This window comes from Simochromis diagramma, unplaced genomic scaffold, assembly GCF_900408965.1.
Source record: "Simochromis diagramma unplaced genomic scaffold, fSimDia1.1 OVJJ01000344.1, whole genome shotgun sequence".
Classification (NCBI taxonomy): Eukaryota; Metazoa; Chordata; class Actinopteri; order Cichliformes; family Cichlidae; genus Simochromis; species Simochromis diagramma.
In genome coordinates, this window is record NW_024387375.1 from 2,149,777 (window position 1) to 2,165,398 (window position 15,622).

Consider the following 15,622-nt stretch of genomic DNA (forward strand, 5'->3'; position numbering starts at 1 on the left):
GTTTTCACGAAAAGCCAAAAAGTGTTTGAAGGTTTTTAATAGGACTTGTTTGTCCTCACAGCATGGCTATAAAAGACCTGATAAAAAGAAAAAGAAAAAAAAGAAAACTGTAACAATTGGTACCTCATTTGTTCAACAGGTTTCCCCCACTAAAATGAATAAGAAAGGACTGAACGAAATGAGGACAAGAAAACACTCAGAATAGAGTGCAGGACGTGGACGTGTTGAGGAAGAAGGTGACTTTGTGACAGCCCTGTGCATGGGTGGTGCTTGGCCAGATGATCAGGGACAGGCTGACCTCCCACGCAGAATTAGTCATCACTTTACACCACTTTTTTTTTTTCTCCCACAAAAGACTCTTATTCAACCTTCTAGCAACCTTTCTTCACATTGCTGCACAGCCTTCTTGTCTCCCCCACACACAACGAGTCAGCTTTATTGTTCAAATTTCCCCAGGGATGCTGAAGGGTGATTTAATCAAGATGTGATTAAATAGATTGAAGAAGAGCTCAATCTTTTTTTGAAACCATTTTAATCAAACTAATTCAAAGAAATACTCAGAATTACAGCATTTGAAACTTTACATAATAAGCTGTTTTGACAAATTTAGCTGTTCGCTTTTATAATTCTGTCCTCAATAGAGCAGTAACCTTTGTTCTGAAGGATTTGCTTTCCTCATTGTATTACAGATTTGATGCTTCTTAGCAAAATCCAGAAATGGGAAACGACAAGCCTTGCTGCGTTTTGGTTTACACACGCTGTAAAGAAAATGATCCCAGAAATGTCCAGATTATGCAGAAACATCTAGCACAGTGACAGCATGCAGCTCTTCTTCCGAGGGCCATTCTTCTGAAATCGAAATCGCACGTGCATCATCTCACCACACGTATATTATTACACAGCAAACAACGAGAAATCAGCAGTCTCAATCTTCCAAACAGTTTTTTCACCTTCATGCCTTTATAAACAGTTTTTCGCCCACCTACGGTGTCCTGACAGAAGTAAATACAGGCAATGTAAACGAAATCATTTATTTTCTGTTCTAATGTAATCCAATAAATGGTAGAGGGAGAAAAGTGAGAGAGAGAAACAGAAAAAAACCAACAGAGACACAGGAGCAAACACTGGAACACAAACTCCATCTGGATTTTATATACATGCCCTCTACTGCCCCACCTCCCCCTGCCCACACTCTAATAACATGCAGTATGTGTTAAACTGTACATCAAAGACAAAGTGGTATATATATATAAAAAAAAAAAGAACACACAAAATCAAACTTGCAAAGCAAATCTACTCCTCTTCATTTTTATTTTTGTTGTGGAACCATACACCATAAGCCTCTACCCCCTCCCCCACTTACACCTGATTTCCTTTTTGGACAGAAATAAGAAGAAACAAATAAGCAATATGAAAAACACGAAAGATGAGTTTACTCTGTGAGTTGCCTAAAACGCATTAAGGTGTTGGGGCTGGTGAAAATAAAGGTCGGATGAGCCATCTGTGACTCAGCCTTTCCCTAGATAAGAGAAACAATGACTAAATACATCACAGGTGCTGACATGTTTTTCTCTGCTTTCACATAGAGAGAAAAAAAATCCCCAAAACATTAACCCAGGTAGACAGTTCAGAGTTACTAAAAATGTGTTTTCAATCAGTCTTCGGCTTCTGAATGATGAGTGGTTGTCGAGAATGCATTAGCCGATGACTTTTGAGTCACATCACTGCGGGCTACACAAACAAGTGCTGGACACCAATGGCAACCAGCTAACCATCCAGTCAGGTTACATCAGTATCACTGCGCAAGGTACGTGACCTGAGCACCTGTTGTCCAGGATCGTGTGGCCTGTGTAGTCATAAGACCCATAATAAATACGTCATAAATTCTCCGTGGGACCAGACACTCGATGTTGACACAAAACAAAGTGCAAGCACACTCGGGGCAGAAGGGATGCCAAGCAGGATGAAGGAGCGTGGAGTCAAATTCCCACCACGTCTGGAAAATAATTGCACACACCAGCAACCAAAGGCACACTGGGTACTTGCACTCAACCAAGTACACGTAATCACGTGTGATCATGCAGTGTAAAGCTTCTAGAATGAAAAGTGAAAAGTGACTTGAATGGCTTATAAGAATGCAAATAAGCTGTGCAAACAGCGCCTCTGTGTGGTCACTCAGCTTTTGGCATGGAAGAGAAAGTACTTGAGGTAACAGGTCAGACTGGGAGAGGCTGGCAGAGCTGTGGATGAGAAGCTCACTGACTTTCAGGTCTACCTCCCCCACAGCCTTGCAGCTATGTGCACAAATTAAGCTATCACAATATGTTTTGAAACAGTTACAGCCAACTAGAATAATACAATCCCAACTCTGAAAATGTTGGCATGATGTTTAAAACGTAAATAAAACCAGAATGCAATAAATGGGAATCTCATAAACCCACATCTTATCCACAAAAAACACATAAAACATGTAAAATATTTATACTGAGAAAATGTGGAACTTTAAGAAAAGTATTAAATCGTTTTTGACACTTTTCAAAACAGCTGGCACAGGCCTGTGTTTTTACCACAGTGTAGCTTTGACTCGTCTTTTAACAACAGTCTGTAAAAGCCTGTAAACTGAAGAAACCAGCTGCAGGCTTTTGGACAGGGAATGCTGTTCTATTCTTGTAATATAGGATTCCAGCTGCTGAGACTGAGAGCTGATAACAAGAGGTTCACATTTCAATTTGAAATTTGATCGGTCTGATTTCAAAATAATGTGTCTGACCAAAGAACAGTTTTCCACTTTGTCTCAGTCCATTTAAAATTAGCCTTGGTCCACAGAAGATGGCAGTATTTCTGGATCATCTTCATATTTGTGGATTGTGTGCCAAATTCTGTTCACAGTGTGTGCTATACCATCCACACCGTAACATTACAGTATCATCACTACTATCTGCTGTACCATTCACAGCCCATGCAGTGATTTCCAAAACACAATACAGGGTTTTAACTTCAACTTCATTGCCTTCCAAATCACAGCCATTCAAGTGCTGATTTTCTGGCTTGACCTTTGCGCAGAGATTTCTCCGGATTCTTTGAATTTGTGTCAGTTAACTTTTTTTGCCATGTTCTATTGTGAATAAAATATGGATTTATGAGATGTGCTAATCATTACATTCTGTTTTTATTTACATTTTACACATTTTCACATATTGGGGTCGTAACAGGTTTGTGTTTTTCATCATTTCAGCTTCGCTTTTCAGACTGGTTAGTTTATAGAGAGAATTAGCTTCTTTCATATATGGTTGTTATTGTTAAAATGTTTAGCTTTAGCTTATTTTTTATTATAAAGGAACAACACTTAAGAGAGTTAAAATTCTTCTTTATTTTTGTTTTGACAAATTCAACCAAACGGTTAGAAAATTATGTTTTTAGCATTTCTTATACAAATATCCTTCCCATTTTGGGATTTTTCTAAAGCTTTGGTTTTACTACACTTTTTCACATCTAGTTTTCATTTGGTTTTGTGAACTGTAATCTTGCATCCAAATACTCATAAATTCGCTTTTAAGTGTTTGATTTCTGTTAACAACACAAGAAACACATGGGGACTTATCGCAGGGGAATATTTAATCAAATTTAGAGCATACTTAAAAAGCAATAAAAAGTCTTTAACATCCTCACTCCAACGCCTTTGTTTGGAATCCATTTTGAATTTCTCCTAGTTATTTGGACCTTTTACGTATAAAACTGAGCATCAGCTTTGAACATTAAAAAATAAATAAATCGGTCTTCATGAGGGAAAAGGAAGCAAAATCAAAATGAAGTATAAGGTGCTTAAAAATCAAACTAGAAAGTGTCAAATTTCGAATGATATATTTAGTATGTTAAGTTCTTATGTAAATTTACAGTGATGGGCATAAAGGTGATATTATTATCATTACCATAGTATTGATACAGCGTATTTCATGTAGAAGCTGTAAATGTAATTTGTTACTCAGTGAAGATTTAAATGCATCAGAAAAAAAGTTATTATTGATGATTTAGTTTATCCTCACAAAAAAACTACAAAAATGTCTGGTGCCTTTTGGCAATATTTCCTAATGACCATCATTTACAAATCTGTAAACTGATAGTTTGTTTGTTACAGTTAAATAATCAAACAATAACCTTCACTCGCTGATTAAAAATGATTTTGTTAGCTATATATGAACTTTATCTAGATAACTATTCCCTGTGTGGAAACTGGTGTTTTATAAAACTTCTAAATGGCTAATAAATACAGTGGATTGCAAATATAAAAATATTTAATTTCTTACTCTAAATTCCAACAGATTCTTCACATACCTTTTTTTAAGGGGTCTATAAGCAAGGAGGTGAGGCGGCGTTACAAAACATTACAAAACCTGTGAACCTGGAGATTTTTGTCCTGTTTCACTAACTGCCATCATCTTTGATGAAGTTTAGATCACAAGTCTGATTATTGTCATGTCACACTTGGAACCTGAAGGAGTCACTGTGTGGAGATTTCAGCAGTCAGTATTTGATGTCCTCATAATTTTTTTAATTTACTTGATTAAGAAAGTAATCATGATCTAATTTAACAATTTTGTATTTAAATATAAGGGAGGCGTGGTGGTGGTGGAATGGTTAGCACTCTTGCCCCACAACAAGAAGCACCTGGGTCCTTTCAACGTGCAGTTTGCATGTTGTCCCCATACCGGGCTTCTCTCTTGATACCCCTTCACAGTCCAGATACATGCATGTTAGGCTAATCAGCAATTCGAAACCTGCCGTGTGTGTGAATGCTGAGCGGTTGTCTGTGTTATCATGCAGTAGACAGACTGACAACCTGTCAAGGCGGTACACCGCCTCTCGCCTTAGCTGTGAGTGGCCACATCACCTTTGTGATCCTAAATCAGATAAGCAGCAGAAAGTAAATGGCTGGATATTAAATATTAAAATATACATTTTTTCTAGCTCTTGTTTCTATTATGGTTAAATTTAAAACCATAAAGTTCAATGTATATGATCTGTCTTTTAAACAATCCAAAAAAACCCTTTTATTTATGTTGTAATCAGTAAATCATTTCTGATTTAAATCATGACAAATCTTTAGACTGGGATAACAAACCTGGAGGGTTATGAGAAGAGGAAAGGGCAGATTATTAACATTCTTCCTTTTTGCCTGTGAAAGAACAAACTAGAATATAAATCGAACATCAGCTGAAAGAGAGCTCTGCTGGCCAATAATTTATTCCCGACTGCTATGCATCACACACGGTACTGTGGCAAATACTGAGCTCTTAAAAAATGTAGCTGCTAGCGGGACACGTGATGCATCCCGGATATGTCTGGCAGCATCGCTCTCTCTCACTGCCATTTGCTGCTGATACAAAGGTGGAAAGCAGAGGGAGGATGTGATTGGAGAAGCTGGGTAGTTGTTTAGAATTAAAACTCTCCAAAAATCACCTGTCACACTGTGCTGCCACCTGGGGAGGGTTCTTGGGATCAGCTGAGGCCACGGTAGGCTTCTGTCAATCAGTTTTTACTGTAACGGCCAAACAGCAATAGGAGGATTATTTATTTATTTATTGACAGACTCCACCATCAATAAATAATGAGAACGGAGAGCAGTCGTGACTAGCTCTGCACGCATCTAGGAACTCATACCACTCAGCTTTAAAAACAGGCTCATAGCTTCAGAACAGCACTGCATTTAGGGAGAAAAAAACCTGCTCCCAACAAGAAAGGTTTCATTTCTGATTTACTGTCTTCACAATTTCACCACAAAAAGAAGAAAGCAAAACAGGGTCAGGTCGCATCTCAACTGCTCATCATATCGGCAGAAAATCTATTTGAAAAAGAGGCTGAAAACTCCTCTGAAGTTAGACTGACTCAAATTCCAATTGTTCCTCTTCTGGTCTGACTTCTCTCTGCTTGTTAGCGTGTCATTCCCCTTGGCAGCCACAGGGGGCGCACTGGTTCTGCTCACAGTGCTTGGCAGGAATGGCTGGCTCCGAGCCTTTTTTCTGCAGGCAGGCAGAGGGATAGCATTAACACTTGGAGCAGTGACAGTACCTACCTCAGACATACAAATGATAATACTTGGAAATACAGCTACCGTATGATGTATCCACAGAGCAGTAACTCAATCAATATCTATGCACCCTTCTTCATTTTTAATAAGTAAAAGGAACATCAAGGTCAAGGTCATAGCCACGCCTTACAAAGAGATGTTGAGATACATGTCCTGTTGTCACTGTGCCACTGGGTGTCAGTGTGGTGACATTCTGATAAAGACCATCAAGCATGAGTTGAACAGAGTGTAATCACTTTTTATCAGCGTTCCCCACCCGTCACTCATTCTTTTTTTTTTTATCTCCCAGCTCTATTCACCTGGGTCTGTCTACGAGCAGGCCTCACAGGTTGGTTGTCAGGGTGGTTAGGTGCCCACGGACCCAGGCTCTGATTGGAGTAGAAGTCCATGGGGTAGACTTCCTTCCAGCCTACCTCTTGTAAAGCAACAGCTGCCTGAAAGATACCAAGAAATACAGATGGCGAGACAGTGACAAATCAGAACCAAATCGAAAAAGGACAAGAAACGATGAGTAAAAGGTGCAATAATGGCACCCTCCAAGGTGTTATGGTACATGATTCCGCTGATTTTCACTGTCACCTAGTACTGTATCTGCAGTTTTCAGCGTTTTGGACAAACAAGCAGCAGGAAACCAAAGAGTGATGAGAAGACACAACAGACTGACTATACCGACAAGACAGGTGTCATAATAATAAGCTTGGATAACAGGCAGAGTTGTCATGTTATCCCTATGCAGCTGCACTGAACGCTACAACAGCTGTTAGAGAGGAACAACAACAGTGGCATGACAGAGCTGTGACTTAAGTGAAGACTGCTCCATATGGAAGAGAAATGCCTGTGAATACTGATTCCGAACGAAAGAAAAAGCATACATAACAAGCGTTCTGAATGAAAGAACAAATCATTTGACTGTTCATTTATTCATTTATCCGAGTACTCGTTCATCTTTCAAGCTGTTTAGATGCCAAGACCTAACTTCAGCTTTGAACTATTTGGAATAATTCCGATGATGTATGGAATTATGATGAGAAAACAAGTCATAGAAATTTTATAAAACTCCAAATACACCCGTTAGAGAATTTAGTTCAAAGGAGACATGAAAAATTCAGCTTCAAAGTGATGAAATCTTTCTTCTAGTGCGACATAATTCATCACTGTTGCGCAGCTTGTGACTGTCGTTCGTTAGTATAGCGCGCACCCAAACCGACAAGACAGTGTTCTGTTCTCTTACGCAAAGGCTGAAGTTTCCTGAATAAAACCAGAAGTAAAAACACTGTTTTTCTTTAAAAGAAAGTACTGGAAACTTAATAAAGCTTCTTTCTCTTTTACGATATAATTGCATCCCAGTTATGTTAACCTGTTGTAAAAAAAAAAAATCTCCTAAATATATGTTTTTCAGGCAAAATAACTTTCTTCATATCCAGATTTTAAAACACAATCTAACAGAAAATAAAAACACCACAGAGTAACCATCCCTTCCTTTCTCCAGGCAGCCTTCTACCAGAGTCTCCTCCTCTCGTCTACCCCTTATTCAATCACTTCTCTCTCTTTTCCCCACTGCTCTCGTTCCCCTCTCACACCAACTGCCTCTCTCTGTGGAAGCTAGCTTCTCTTGCTAATCCCTGCTCTGACAGGAGAGCCAAGTGTGTCTTATTGACTATAAATATAACATGAGACGCACTGAAAATAAATCTCCTTGCTCACTTCACCCTCCCATCTCGTTCCTCTTCATCTTCCTCCTAAATGCCACAGTGAAAAGCATAGCGCACCGAGACGTGTAACACTCATAGGTATGAGATGCGGGTGAATTAAGACTTATCACAAGCGCACATATACAGACACAAGAGCAGCACCAAATTATTTAAATGCACAAACATCGTTCCCAAATAGCTGGCGGGGAGAGCAAAGCAAACTGTAGCACAAAGGGCTTAAGAAAACAGATTGCTGCTTTCCTCATTACAGCAGGGCGAATTTCCGTCTTCGCACGTGCCGTTATAGACCTCAGTCAAAAACAATGCAAAATAACCATTACTTCTTCTTCTAAGGTGAATGCTATCATTATTCTTAATGGCCCCGTTCTGAAATGTAAGTGCTTTCACGTTGTGTGCGGCGCACAAAGATGCGTAGTCTGAATATAACAGCAACCATTTCAAATCACAATCCAATATTCAAGACAGCAATTCCCCTTGCAGCCATTTCAGTATTCAAATCAGTGGCATACATCTGAGGGGGAAAAAAAAACGTTGAACGAATTAATAGTTGACTTCCAAGTGCTAACCAGTGAGGTCACATAAAAGCATAATGTGACATAACTGCCAAGCTCATCACAAAACAAGCCTGCTTTTTTTTTTTTTGCTACAACAGCTGCAGACAAACAAACACATGTTTTGAAATGGATCTTTATGGGATGCTGTCCGATCCATTTCTCTCCCTTTAGAAAAACAAGCTGAAAGGGGTGGGGAGTGTCTATATGGTTCTGCAGCCAGCAGGGGGGGCTAGTCTGCTACTGATGGTGTTTTATATGCGTGTGAGGGTGTGCTTTATGGCAGGGAGAGGAAGAGGGAGGAAGAACTAGACATAATTCTTCATCTCCAGCACAAGCAAGGCCTTGATGAGTCTTATACAACGTGAAAAATCACTTAACAATGTAACTTTCTCCTTCTGCACTTTGATGAAAGCTTCAACACGACATCAGTCAGGTTATGTGCAGACAGGAAGGTCTGTGTGTGTGAAATGTGTGACACTTGTATGAAAAGCGATTAGCGGCTTGTTGAGAGGCTGTAAGGTTGATGCTTACCTCATATGGAGAGAGAAGGGGTTTGGAGAAGGCAGTGCCCCAGTCGATAGAAAGGCGTGGACAAGCGATCTGAACCCACCTGTAAGGAGTGGGTGCAAATTTTAGCTCAAACGTACACCTCGGAATCAGTGCAAATGCGAGTGTAACAGTTAAGCAATAACGTTGAGAGACTAAGATCCTATTAGACAGGCAGAGCACATCTACAACTGCACACTGCATGTGGGTACGTGATGCAGTGGGTTAGTGCGAGGAGACTCCCTCCACCTGACCTCCAGCATCTGTTGGAGAGATCTGTCCTGATTTGCAACAGTTCTAAAGACAGCCATGCTACACCATCTGAATGCATAGTCAGAGGGAGGCTGAAAAGACAGGGATGAAGGTTTCAAGTGGTCTAGTGGTGCCGACTGGTTGCAAGAGGCAAAAACAGAGAGGAAAATAAAATACTGCAAAAGATGCAAACAGGGGTAAAAAGAAATGCTGTGAAAGAAAAGAGGAAGAGGTTAGGTGAGTGTGAATAAAAAAGCCGCACCAGCCGGTCTCCACGGAGGTAGCCTACATTGCTCGCAGACAGGGTGGCGGAGGGATGGGGTGGGGTGGGCGTAGGTTTAGTGGTGAAGCGGCTGTGTATTAAAGAGATGGGGAGGGGGGTGGGAAAAAAAAGAGAGAGAAGGACACAGATACAGAGCGATAGGGAGAATGAGCAATGAAGATGAAAAACCGGAGGGGGGGTTGAAGAGGCGCAGGCAAGAAGAGAAGACAGAAGTGAAGCAGAAGAGAGGAAGAAGACAGGCAGGGAGGAACGTGTTTACTCTGGAAAATGCATGGGAGTAGGATGAGGAGGGTGTGTGGAAGTAAACAGCTGCAGGGAAAACTGAACAATGGGAAAATGGAGACGGAAAGTGGCTGGGGCTACGGGGGGTTAGCTTTCACAGATCAATGCTATTCACAGCTCCGTCTCTACTGAGGAAGCATAACATTCCCTGTCCCTAATCCTTATGATGAAGATCCATCAGAATGATTGAGAAATACAAAATGAACTGCAGTGTATATAAAGACTAATGCTAGGTAAACGTCAATAAGGACACACCAGTTTGAGATTTAGTTTGCGAGTGCTTGACTACTTTCAAATATATGGTACTGCGTCAAATTTCCTTTCTGTCTTTCCCTCATTTTCCAACTTTCACACAGTTTCTCAGCTGCAGAATTGATTGCACCGCTGACGCTCACTCCACTCTGCTTTCTGTCACAGAAATATTCCACCCCCTCTGGGCAAATGCATGGCATTTTCTCATTTTCAACTAACACTTAAAAAAAAAAAGAAAGGAAAAAAAGGCTCCCCCCAAAGAGTGAATTCTGATTCATCCTCCTAATTTGAGAGCCAGCTGAGTCAGAGACATTTCAACCAAGCACCAATCTCCTCAGTCCTAAGTTGGCCAAGTTTAGATGGAGATTGGAATCTGAAATGTGACCTTTAGGTCTATCAGCCGCTATTCAGAACCAGAGCCTCTAAACAGACAAACACTGCACGTGCATCAAAGCGACCTTAGTGCAGGAAAACAGTGGGGAAAAGGGCTAAATATAGGAGAAAAACCAACAGTTTGTATATGTGTGTTTTTATATGCAACATGTTTTTGAATATGCAAATTTGCAGTGCAAGATTAAAGAAGAACACTGGAAGTGATAAAAAAAAAAAGAGGGAGGGTGATTAATAAGCAAAGAGTAAATCCTCAGGGCTAACTCAGAGTAGAGAGGGAAGCAAGACAAAAAGCATGAAAAGGGAAGGAAGAAAGGATTCGTCCTTCATAGGGAGAAGATAGCTGATTGGCACATGAACTGAGGCGGGACTTAAAAGTGTTAGCAATGAGATTTTCTGAATGTTGCAGTGTGATAAGGTGCATAGTGCCACTGTATTGTTCCTTAAAAGCAGTGGAAACAGTATTTGTAGCCGCTATCTTTGAAATCATTTTAGCAAGTGTGGAAGAGAACTGGTATCATCATGACGTACAGTAAAACACAAAGACTTTAAAAAACAGGAGAGTTACACAGACACTGGAAGAGGTGGGCTGTTGTCTCATTTGAGCCTTGTTTCACAATTTGCTCGCAAACCAAGAAAAAAAACAAAAACCAAACAAACAGTGGAACAGACTGTGGGCGGGGTGTGGTTTGTAGCTCAGCTGCACCGGAGGGGTGGAGCAGTGTGTTTAGGGTGTGGTGTCAGGGGAGGCTGACCTACAACGCTGTTTTCCCATCACCTGGTCATGCCTTCCCTATTTTAGTAGGATGCAGGGACCTGACAAGAGAGCTGTGTGCTGTAAGGGGACAAGGCAGCGCGAAAGTTGCGCAAGAAAAGGAAGTATGGCAAATAAAAGCACCCATGTTGTGTGCCTTGGGTACTTCATACCACAATGGGGCCAAAACCCAGTCCGGTGAAGGATGATGGACCAGCGTCTGGCGCAGCCATTGGAGGGGCTGGCCCATATGGTGGTGAAGCTAGCTGCCATGCATATGGAGCAGGCGACGGTGCACTGGAAACAGTTTGACCAGTTGCAGCACCTGGCCGAGCACTGGACCAGAGTGTTGGAGGATCTGGTACCACAGTGGCCAGCAAGGTACATGTGGCAGCGCTGAGCCTCCCCACAACGGTGAAGGTCAGCTTCCAGTGTGTTCGCCAGGCGATAGTGGATTGGCTGGAGCTCGCACCGGAAGACCATTGCTGCCATTTCCAGGGAGACCTGATGAGGCTAGCAGATCTGCCCTCGCCAGGTGGCTGCAGCCTGGCTCAACCAAAGGAGAGGCATCGCTGAGGGATATGATCATGCTCTAGCATTTCATGAACAGGCCCCCGGTGGACACAGCAGAGTGGGTCCGCTACCACCGACCAGTCGGCCTGGTGCGATGACGCATGTGGAGGACCACCTGTCTGGGCAGCTGAGAGGATTGGTGGGGCAGCTGCAACCAGCAGTGAGTAGTTGGCTGGTCCCGGCTCCATGGAGGCAGCTGTGGAATGCATCACCATCGAGGCCAACACCAGCATCATCTACCCTTCGCACCTGTCTGTCTCTTTGCAGGTCCCACCAGCTAAAGACGGCACACCTCACTCACCGGGAGCTGCATGAGGATCAGGGCAGGACTGCTGGAAGTGTTCCGTGTCGCCGGCCCTCCAACACACTCCCTCGGCCAGGCTATGGTGGACTCAGGCTACATACAGGACCTGGTCAACCAAACCCTAGTTTGGCCCGGGGCTTTGCTGGAGGCAAAGTGGGTGGAGGTTAGGTGTTTGCATGGGACATGCACAAATATCCCATAGAGCCACTTCAAATTAAATAGCAGGGCAAAACACAGAGTAAAGGCTGGAGTTAGCTCGCGACTGTTGCATCCCTTAATTCTGGGGACAGGTTGACCCGGGGTTTAATAACCGTTTGGCATAGCGTGCGAGGATGCGTTTAAGGCCTTTAGCAGAGTGTAATGTCTTTGACCAAGTGATAAAAACTGATGATTACATGGGGCACCCTGAAGCAGCGCTGACCTACCCGCATTTTGTATTGATTAAGCATAGGCTTTATCGAGTTAGTCGTGACACCCTCACGGAAGAGGAACACACCCAGTTGTTGGTGCCTAAAAGTCACCGGGAAATTACTTTCCAGGAGGAAAGTGCTTTGAGTCTTTCATACTACACAGACTTTTGTGGACAGTTGTTTAGTCAGCCTCTCTCAAAATGATCTGTGTGCTCTAAAAAACACAATGCTTTCATCACAACACAACATATAAAGTTTAGAGGAGCAGCATGCAAGTGATGTATAAAGGTAAAACTGCCTGACATTTAAATCTGGATATGCTATGTGAGCTCCAGCCTGAGTTCACTGCATTACCCACTGTGGCCCATTACACCCCAGCCTCCCTCCACCTGTGTGGCTCTGCTTCAATTACACTCACAAACTTGACCTGCCAAGAGCAAGAACAATTAACCTTTCAGAACTCCAAGGAGAGAACAATTTCTTCACCTTTGATTGCAAACTAGCTAATTGAATTAAAATAAACAATTTCTTTTTTTTGTGGAGCCCCCCCTCCCAGACCCCAAAAATATTCGAACAGAGATAAAAGGCTGAAATGTAGTGAATGGCATTTGCTGTCTGGCTGAGATAAGTGTGTGTGCTGTGCAGATGTCTGCACAACAGTTTAAAACCTGCTTGGGGACAGCCTAATTACACTCTTAAGAGCATATGTTAATGGTGCCTCTCACTTTATATGAGTGAGTATGTGTGTGTCTAATGACAAAGAAAGCCTGAGGGTGGGATCTGTACAGTGTGCTATGTTGGTTAGTGCTGAGCAGGAGTGAGTCTTTTACCGCCTCACCATCTATCTTTCAATCTCCCTCGCTTTGTCTCTCTCTTTAATTCCTCTTTTAACACAAGCAGATCTGACACAGCTTCAAACACTTGGTGAATTGTATTGTCTATAATTGTCTCACAAACTATTTGGAGGAGCAAAGTGAAAAAATACTAGAGGTGAACAAACTAATGGTTTGATAAATAAATAAATGTCAAAATTATCATCAGAAGAATTCTACTTAAAGTTATCACCCCCAATAAATATTTATCACCAGTAATATGGACAATGTTGGTAGCAAGTCATCTTCAAATGTCAAATTTTTTAGGCTTGTTAAGGAACTATTTTATGATTACAGACAAAGCCACATTATTAAAAATGAAGGAAATGGCTCTAAATAGCCTACAATCATGCATCAGTCCTGTTTTTGTTCTTTTGCACTTGCTGAAATGCATCTGCAGCAACAAGTGTCCATAAAAAGCCTCCTAGTACAGCGGTCCAATCCCCGGCCCAGGGAAACCATCAAGCCTAAAACCCTCCACGACTACCAACCGGGTGAACTCCAGCTTCTACCAGAAATGAGTCTGACTTATTATTGGTGAATAAATGTCAGCAAACCATGCTGATGTGACAGGGTGTACAGGGAAGGAATAGCCCATAACCACCGGCCCAATAGTAACTTGAACTATTTAACCAAACATGAACTTTTTTTCTAGACAAGATTCTCGGATACCTTTTATGACCAGCACAGAAACTCAGGTTTTGTGTTGGCTCCAGCACTCTGAAATGATAAACAGCCCTAGTCTTCAATAGTACAAAGGCAGACTACTCCAGCACTATTTTCTGATGTATATACACTCCATGGACAGCTTATTAGGTGCACCTAGATAAAACTATTACAAACCAATAAAACAGCATAGCAATAAATCATCACCCTGTAGGTTAATAATATTCTGGTTTTGTCTCTAGTTCCAGACCTGCTGTAGTATGGCGCTAATTCAACTTCATGGTCACTTTGGGTAATAACATGAATTTGTCATCTATTTAAAACAGTTTTTTTTTTTAATAATTAAAGGAAAATAAAATCTAGGGTTTACTGATGGGATAAAAAATTGGTGTAAAACCATACAATAAATTCCTACCTGAGATACATGTGCAGATTGGGCTTTAGTTTTAATGTTAGTGAAACAGATCTTGCTGGAAACCTTTTTGTCTGTAATGAGGGTTTGTTTTGGTTCAGTGAATCGTGCCTGAATTACATAATGTTTGAGTTGTACTCATACGTCAGTCTGAAGACAAGAGCCAAAAAAACAAATAAAAAAATAATATTTTTACCGTGATCGCTCGCTTTCCAAACACAGCCCCCTCAACTACCTCTGCATCTCTCTCTCTCTCTCTCCCCAACTCTCTCTCAGACCTTCTGTCCCTTTCTCACCCACTCCTCCCTCACACATCACACCTCTCATTACTCCACAGTGAGAGGCCAATCTGAGAGAGTGTGAGTGCTGTGCCTGTGCGAATGTGATTGGCGCTGCTGCACATCAGTGTTTCACTAACCCCTTATCCATCTTCAACTCTGCTCTTCTGGTTGGAAGTCAGATAAATCAGACAAACTGAACCTTGGAGCCAGAGTACTTGATATTTCATTGAATAAAACGTGAGGAGTCCATGTCTAAAAGACACCTGTAAGTTGCTGGACTGGGTTACAGTGCTACACAGCAGAAAATATTTCAGGACCTACCACTACACATATCAAGATGTAAAAGCCAAGATCTTAGTGTATGAGAGAATGAGAATGTCTTTATCAAGTTGCTTCAGGTTTCTTGCTTCAGAAGTAAAATTCTTACATAAACAGAAGTAAAACCTAAAGAAAAAACCCTGAATCTTCATCAAGGGCAAGGTTGATGTACTTTCTACTTTAACTTTACTGCAAAACAGACTAAAAGTATGCACTTCAATGTATGATTTGTGTATAAAGATCCCTTTTCAATGCACTTTGTGCCAAAGCTTAAATTTTATGACTCGTTCAAGTTCATTACATTGGACTGTTTGCTTTTATGCCATATGCAAAATCATGGACTCTTCCCAGGACTTGAATTTCAATTTTGTGTATAAAGCTATAAACTCTGTTTGTCAGCTCCCTGTTATAGCACCCACTTGCAAATTATGCTGACTACCCAATTAAGTGTGCAGTGATGCTTACAGAATACATTTCAAATGCTGTTGATTGCAAATTTTAGGTGACTACTAGCTGCTGAACACTGGATTTCTGGCAGGGTCCTTGATGTGAAAGATAAATTACCCAGCCTTTATATCAGAGAGACACAGCAGTGATAAAGAATTGGCAAATGAAGAACACAAAGAGCCAAAGGAGGAGTTTTAGGGATGTGTGCAGGTTAATTAATTTTCGGATT

General features: G+C 41.5%; 1 protein-coding gene across 1 annotated transcript in view; it reads right to left on the minus strand.

Moving 5' to 3' along the window:
• Positions 1–534: 534 nt before the first annotated feature.
• The window catches only part of dph1 (diphthamide biosynthesis 1), a 68,069-nt gene continuing 52,981 nt past the window's right edge, over positions 535–15,622 (minus strand). The window contains exons 10-12 of the mRNA XM_040008814.1: positions 8,883–8,961; positions 6,385–6,519; positions 535–6,017 (exon numbers count right to left, since the gene is read on the minus strand). Coding sequence (XP_039864748.1) covers positions 5,937–6,017; positions 6,385–6,519; positions 8,883–8,961 — 295 coding nt within the window. The 3' untranslated portion in view covers positions 535–5,936. The remainder of the gene's footprint in view (positions 6,018–6,384; positions 6,520–8,882; positions 8,962–15,622) is intronic.